The sequence below is a fragment of the Galeopterus variegatus genome, unplaced genomic scaffold (assembly GCF_000696425.1).
Source record: "Galeopterus variegatus unplaced genomic scaffold, G_variegatus-3.0.2 Scaffold2823, whole genome shotgun sequence".
NCBI classification, from domain to species: Eukaryota; Metazoa; Chordata; class Mammalia; order Dermoptera; family Cynocephalidae; genus Galeopterus; species Galeopterus variegatus.
Window position 1 is genome coordinate 110,754 of NW_007728934.1, and position 6,375 is coordinate 117,128.

Below are 6,375 nucleotides of genomic sequence, written 5' to 3' on the forward strand. Positions count from 1 at the left end.
TCCTGGCCTGGAGGTGCTCCTGGCCCTGAGGAGAGATGGACGAGTGGGCAATAGGGTGGACACACTGTTTCCTTCTGTGTAGGGTAGTGGTCAGGGCAGGAACTTTCTGCCAGCCAGAGCGTCCCAAGACTAGGCGGGCAGGGCAGCTTTGGAGGGAAAGAGTTCCCTGTCATTGGAGGCATCCAAGTCCCAAGCCGTCCCCTGTCCCCTCCCACTCATCCAGCCCTGAGGGCACAGTGCCTGATCCATCTGCCCTCCTCAGGAGCATGGCGTCGGCCTTTCAGAGGGTGGTCCGGAGCGTGGTCCAGGAGCTGGACCACAGCAGGGAGCTCGTCCCTGTGGACAGCCTCCGGAGCTCTACCAGCTTCCGGCCCTACTGCCTGGTGAGCAGGAAGCCCTCCAGCTCCTGGTTCTGGAGACCCCATTACAAGTGTGTCAACCTGTCCATCAAGGACATCCTGGAGCCTGATGCTCCAGAACCAGGTACCTGCCCTGGTGCTAGACAGAGCCCTGGTCAGCAGGATGAAGGGGAGCGGCCTGGCATAGCCTACCACCCACCAGGCTCCGCCAGCTCTGGGCGCCTGGACCCTCAACTTCCAGATGACAGGACCTTTGAAAGGTCCCACTGCCCTTGGGGGAGGTCAGGGCAGGGTGGTGTCCAGGGGAACGGGGCCTTAGGTTTAGTCTTGCTCCAGATCTGGTGCATGGCGGCCCCTTCCACTTCTCTGACGTGGTGGACGGGCAGCTGCAGGGAAGTGTGGAGCTGTCAGCCCCAGGACAGGGGAGGATCGCAGGCGGCGCTGCAGTGTCCGGCAGCTCCAGTGCCTCGATGGACGTGTGCATGCTGCGCGTGGACCCGAACACCTGGGAAGCCATGCAGCAGGAAAGGTCAGCCCTGTGAGGGGGCTGCTGACCCTGAGCAGCCTGGTTGGGCTTTGCTGTGAGCCCCTGTGCCAGGTGCCCAGGAAATGGGGGCTTCTGTGTCCTCCCCAGCTCTCTGAGTCCCTCAGCAAGGGAGGAGGCTGCTATGGGGGACAGAGTGTTGGCCTAGGAATCAAGCCCAAGGCACAGGTCTTGCCCACCCTTCCTGGGTGGGTGGCCCTAAGCCTTGCTGGGCTGACAAGGTGATGCAATCCCAGGATCTGTTCCTAGTGGCCACGGAACAGATGGTGTAATGGCCTGTGTCCCACTGAGGGCTGCCAGTGACGTCCTGGCCTGGAGGTGCTCCTGGCCCTGAGGAGAGATGGACGAGTGGGCAATAGGGTGGACACACTGTTTCCTTCTGTGTAGGGTAGTGGTCAGGGCAGGAACTTTCTGCCAGCCAGAGCGTCCCAAGACTAGGCGGGCAGGGCAGCTTTGGAGGGAAAGAGTTCCCTGTCATTGGAGGCATCCAAGTCCCAAGCCGTCCCCTGTCCCCTCCCACTCATCCAGCCCTGAGGGCACAGTGCCTGATCCATCTGCCCTCCTCAGGAGCATGGCGTCGGCCTTTCAGAGGGTGGTCCGGAGCGTGGTCCAGGAGCTGGACCACAGCAGGGAGCTCGTCCCTGTGGACAGCCTCCGGAGCTCTACCAGCTTCCGGCCCTACTGCCTGGTGAGCAGGAAGCCCTCCAGCTCCTGGTTCTGGAGACCCCATTACAAGTGTGTCAACCTGTCCATCAAGGACATCCTGGAGCCTGATGCTCCAGAACCAGGTACCTGCCCTGGTGCTAGACAGAGCCCTGGTCAGCAGGATGAAGGGGAGCGGCCTGGCATAGCCTACCACCCACCAGGCTCCGCCAGCTCTGGGCGCCTGGACCCTCAACTTCCAGATGACAGGACCTTTGAAAGGTCCCACTGCCCTTGGGGGAGGTCAGGGCAGGGTGGTGTCCAGGGGAACGGGGCCTTAGGTTTAGTCTTGCTCCAGATCTGGTGCATGGCGGCCCCTTCCACTTCTCTGACGTGGTGGACGGGCAGCTGCAGGGAAGTGTGGAGCTGTCAGCCCCAGGACAGGGGAGGATCGCAGGCGGCGCTGCAGTGTCCGGCAGCTCCAGTGCCTCGATGGACGTGTGCATGCTGCGCGTGGACCCGAACACCTGGGAAGCCATGCAGCAGGAAAGGTCAGCCCTGTGAGGGGGCTGCTGACCCTGAGCAGCCCTGAGCTAGGGAAGGCCACCAGGTCATGATCTCAAAGCATCAGGAGAGTCCCCAGAGGCTATTTGTGCCAGCACCCCATGAGGAAAGTCCCCAGAGGCAAGGGAGCACTGTGTCCCTGAGCTAGGGAAGGCCACCAGGTCATGATCTCAAAGCATCAGGAGAGTCCCCAGAGGCTGTTTGTGCCAGCACCCCATGAGGAAAGTCCCCAGAGGCAAGGGAGCACTGTGTCCAAGGGCAGGTTGTTGGAGAAGGAGGCTGCAGAGATCATTTGGGGCCTCAGTTGCCAGGACTGTATCTTGAGAGCCTGGGGAGCCTGGAGGGTCAGACTGAGCCCCAGGCTGCTGTAAGGAGTGTGGAGTGGATACAGGGGCAGAGGTGAGGGAGACCATTAGCTCAGAAAGTTGAAATTTGAGCCCTGGGTGGGGTGGAGGGTGGAGGAGAGAGGAGCCAGAAAAGAGGTTGGGCGCCTCCGGGGGCCTACACGTGTTCCCTTGTCCCCCCTGGACCTCGTCCCTCCTCCTCACACCCCCACCCACAGATACTTTCAGGAGCATCCAGAGAGGGTGCCCATGCCTGGGCATCTGCAGACTGCTGGACATACCGCTTCACCATGCCTGATGGTCATGGGAGAGGGAGCGCACCCTGTTGAGCTTCCTGCCCTGTGGACCACAGGCGCCTGCGGCAGCCGGAGCACAAGACCCTGCAGGAGCTGCGGAGTCGCGGGGATGACGTATTTGTGGTGACGGAGGTGCTGCAGACACAGGAGGAGGTGGAAGTCACCCGGACCCACAAGAAGGAGGGCTCGGGCCAGTTTGCGTTGCCTGGAGCCATGTGCTTGCAGGTGTGTGGCCAGCCCCGGGCCATGCTTGGCCTCCTGTGGGCTCGCAGTGGAGGCAGGGCTCAGGGAGGTTGGAGGGCAGCCTCAGGGAGCAGCTTGCAGCCCTGCACTTGGCTGACGAGCCAGAGCTGCCCGCCCAATGCCTGTGCTGGTCACTGCCAGCCGCAGGCCTGCCACCAGCACAGCCCACACCCACGCCCCATAGCTTGGTGCCTGGAGCCCAACCCTGACCCCATATCCATCTCACAGGGCGAAGGTCAGGGCCACCTAAGCCAGAAGAAGACGGTCACCATCCCCTCGGGCAGCATCCTAGCGTTCCAGGTGGCCCAGCTGGTTATTGGCTCTGACTGGGGTGAGCTGGAGTTGGGGGTGTCTCTGCGGCCCAGACTCTGCGGCAGAGAGGAAGGGAGGCCCGGAAAGAGCCACTGGATGGCTAGGGGCTGCTGCAGACATCTGGCTGCACAACTGCCTGGGTTGGGGTGACCGAGAGTCCCGTGCTCTGGTCCGTGCGTGATTGAGGCAGGGCCTGAACTGGGCCGGGGAGCCCCTGGTTGTGTGTAAGAGAGGCTGAGAGCCTGGCACTTACCTCTCCCTGTCTGCTCCTGCCTGGCTGCCAGACATCCTTCTGTTCCCGGATAAGAAGAAGAAAACCTTCGAGCAGCCCCCCACAGGTGAGGCCCAGCCCAGCATGTCCAATGGGAGAAGCACATCCCGTGGCCTCAAGTCCTGTCCTTGTGTGCTCCTGTGGTGGCGGGTACCCCCACACGTGCACACAGGGCAACGGGAAGACAGGCGGTGCCGGCCTCCTCTCCTCCCGCCCTGCCCTGGGCTGCCAGTTTTGGGGTTGCTGACGGCTGTGAGGGCCCAGGGCAGGCCTCCACCTTCTGTGGCTTGGGGACTCATCCTCTGCACTGCGCAGCCCTGCCCCCACCCCCCTGTCCCCACATCCCTGCCCAGGCCTCATGCCTTCCAGAGGTGCAGGCCACTGGCGGCAGCAGACCTCCAGCCTTGTCTTTGTGACAGGATCCTTTCTGGGGTTCATCCGTGACCGCTACAAGTTCCTGACAGGTCAGTGCTCTCATGACTGCCCCTAGTACCCCTGGTGGACTCTCCTTCTGCCGCCTGAGTCTGCTTTTCCTGACCAGGGTGCTCCAGGGCCCCTGGGCACCCAGGCAATGCCAGCCTTCTCTCCCTGCAGATGGGGCCCCTGAGGATGAGGAGGTCACCAAAGACTTCCAGGGCCTGCAGGCAGAGGTGGAAGCCCACTCCAGGAAACTGGAGTGCATGGAGAGAGGGCTGAGTCTGCAGCTGCTGGGGTACCTGGGGCAGCTGCTGCGGAACCAGCTTGCCCTGCAAGCCTTACAGGAGTCGGTGAGTGGGGGCGTGAGGGGGGGACAGAGTCTGCCCCTGCTAGCCCAGGCTCACCTGCTCCACCTGTCCCATGTCCCCAGCTGCAGCAGGGCCTGTGCTGCGGGCGTGTGGTGCCTCTGGATGGTCCAGCGGGTGCCATCCTTGAATGCCTCGTGCTCCCCTCCAGAGTGCTCGTGAAGCAACTTGCTGTCCCCGTCTTCTACCTGCTGGGGGCATTGACCAGTGAGTGGCCCTTGGGGTGGGACACGTATGGGGCAGCAGGGAAGGATATGGGTTTCCCGGCAGGACCTTCCAGAACCTGCCCTTACCCAAGGTTTCTCCCCAGTGCTGAGTGAATCCCAGCATGTTCTATTGGCCCAGGCGCTGGAGACAGGGGCCCTGTCAGGGCAGCTGGAGCTGGTGAGAGGGCACAGGTTGTGGGGGACGGGCTGGTCCTGTGGAATAGGGCCTGGGTGTGTCTGGGAAGGGGTCGTGTGAGCAGGTGCTGGGTGCCCAGGGGCTCAGGACTATGGCTTCCAGGGTACTTGGTCTGACCACCTCCCACCCTGTCCTTTCAGGTGGGGAGCCTCTTGGAGCAGAGCTCCCCATGGCAGCAGAGTTGTGCCGTGTCCCTGCCACCCAGGCTCCTGGGGAGCAGCTGGGGCGAGGAGGCACCCACTTGGGTCTTGCTGGAGGAATGCAGCCTGGAGCTGCAGGTGGGCGCCCCCCACGTGTTCTGGGAGCCGCAGGCCCAGGGCCCCACATGTGCACTCTACACCTCCCTGGCACTCCTGTCAGGGCTGAGCCGGAAGCCCCACTAGCCTGCACGCCTGCACAGCTCCCCGGCAGGGCAGAGCCTGTGTCCACCCCACTGCCAGCCCCAGGAAGGCAAAGAGCCCATGGAGCCAGGGAGTTGTGGAAACTCAATAAAGGTGATATATGAAGGAAGGCTGTCACTGAGTCTTTGAGGGGTCCTGGATCGGAGGTAGAGTGTGGAGGACAGGCGTCTGCCCATGAGCTTGGTCCTGCTCCACCACGGTACGAAGGGTGACCAGCCACATGGCCATGGGGGGGGGGGGGGGGGGGGGGGGGGGGGGGGGGGGGGGGGGGGGGGGGGGGGGGGGGGGGGGGGGGGTCGTGTGTCAGCTATTGAAGGGACCTCTGCTTCAGGGAACTTGGGACATATTGCCAAAGGCAGTGTGCCCACCCTGGGCACACAGGGGCTGGCGGGGGTTCTGGCATGGCTGACGAGCAGCCAGACCCTGAACTCCTGGGGCTACACAGGAGGCTCCTGGAGAAGTAGTGACCTATATGGAGGACACTGGACTTAAGCTGTTTCAACCAAATGCATTTGCTAAGAGCTAAGAGTCTGTCTGGGGTGAGGAGCCTCCTAGCCATGAGGTGCAGATCTCTGAGAGTTCAACAGGTCTCAGAACACACACTGAGTTCATCACTTGCTGGCACTCACAGCCGTGGTCCAGGGCTAGGTGGCGACCCGTGGTCCCAGATGCAGCCAGGCCAGAGTGATGCTGTCAAGCCTGGAGCGTGCACAGCCGGGAGAAACATGGCTTCCTTGGTGGGGACCAGAGTCTACCCACACAGTGTAGCCCAGCCTCCCACCCACTTCCCAGCACGCCATTGACAGCTGACCTGTAGGACTTGCTCAAGAGAAAGGACAGTAGATTTGGCCATGGCTGGGACATTAAACCCCCAAGAAAAGCCGGCATCCAAGCTCAAGAATGAAATTAATATTGAAACAGAAGACAGTGGACCCCAAATATCTCAGATCCAGTTACGGAAACCTCCTAGAAACCAGCCTCCCCCACACACAGTGAAGTGAGAAACTCAGTGCCCCGCAGGCCCGTGGTCCTCCTTTGAAAACCCTCTTTGGGCCCAGCCCGTGGCTCACTCGGGAGAGTGCGGTGCTGATAACACCAAGGCCACAGGTTCGGATCCCATATAGGGATGGCCGGTTGCTCACTGGCTGAGCGTGGTGCTGACAACACCAAGCCAAGGGTTAAGATCCCCTTACCGGTCATCTTTAAAAAAAAAAA

The 6,375-nt window shown here is 62.1% G+C and overlaps 1 protein-coding gene across 1 annotated transcript; it reads left to right on the forward strand.

Annotated features, from left to right (window-relative positions):
- The first annotated feature begins 266 nt into the window (after positions 1-266).
- GSDMD (gasdermin D) lies at positions 267-5,269 on the forward strand. Its single transcript, XM_008583075.1, has 12 exons — positions 267-483; positions 696-888; positions 1,471-1,691; positions 1,904-2,096; positions 2,806-2,974; positions 3,221-3,323; positions 3,589-3,642; positions 3,995-4,039; positions 4,170-4,342; positions 4,423-4,564; positions 4,668-4,741; positions 4,900-5,269. The coding sequence occupies exons 1-12, from the start codon at positions 267-269 to the stop codon at positions 5,140-5,142; spliced, it is 1,827 nt and encodes a 608-aa protein (XP_008581297.1). The 3' UTR covers positions 5,143-5,269.
- The last annotated feature ends 1,106 nt before the right edge of the window (positions 5,270-6,375 follow it).

Excerpts from the sequence above, each read along its gene's own strand:
- GSDMD (XM_008583075.1), top strand. The coding sequence starts at position 267 with ATGGCGTCGGCCTTTCAGAGGGTGGTCCGGAGCGTGGTCCAGGAGCTG. Across the intron at positions 3,324-3,588 it reads GGTTATTGGCTCTGACTGGG|ACATCCTTCTGTTCCCGGAT; the intron begins GTGAGCTGGAGT and ends CCTGGCTGCCAG. Across the intron at positions 4,565-4,667 it reads CCTGCTGGGGGCATTGACCA|TGCTGAGTGAATCCCAGCAT; the intron begins GTGAGTGGCCCT and ends GTTTCTCCCCAG.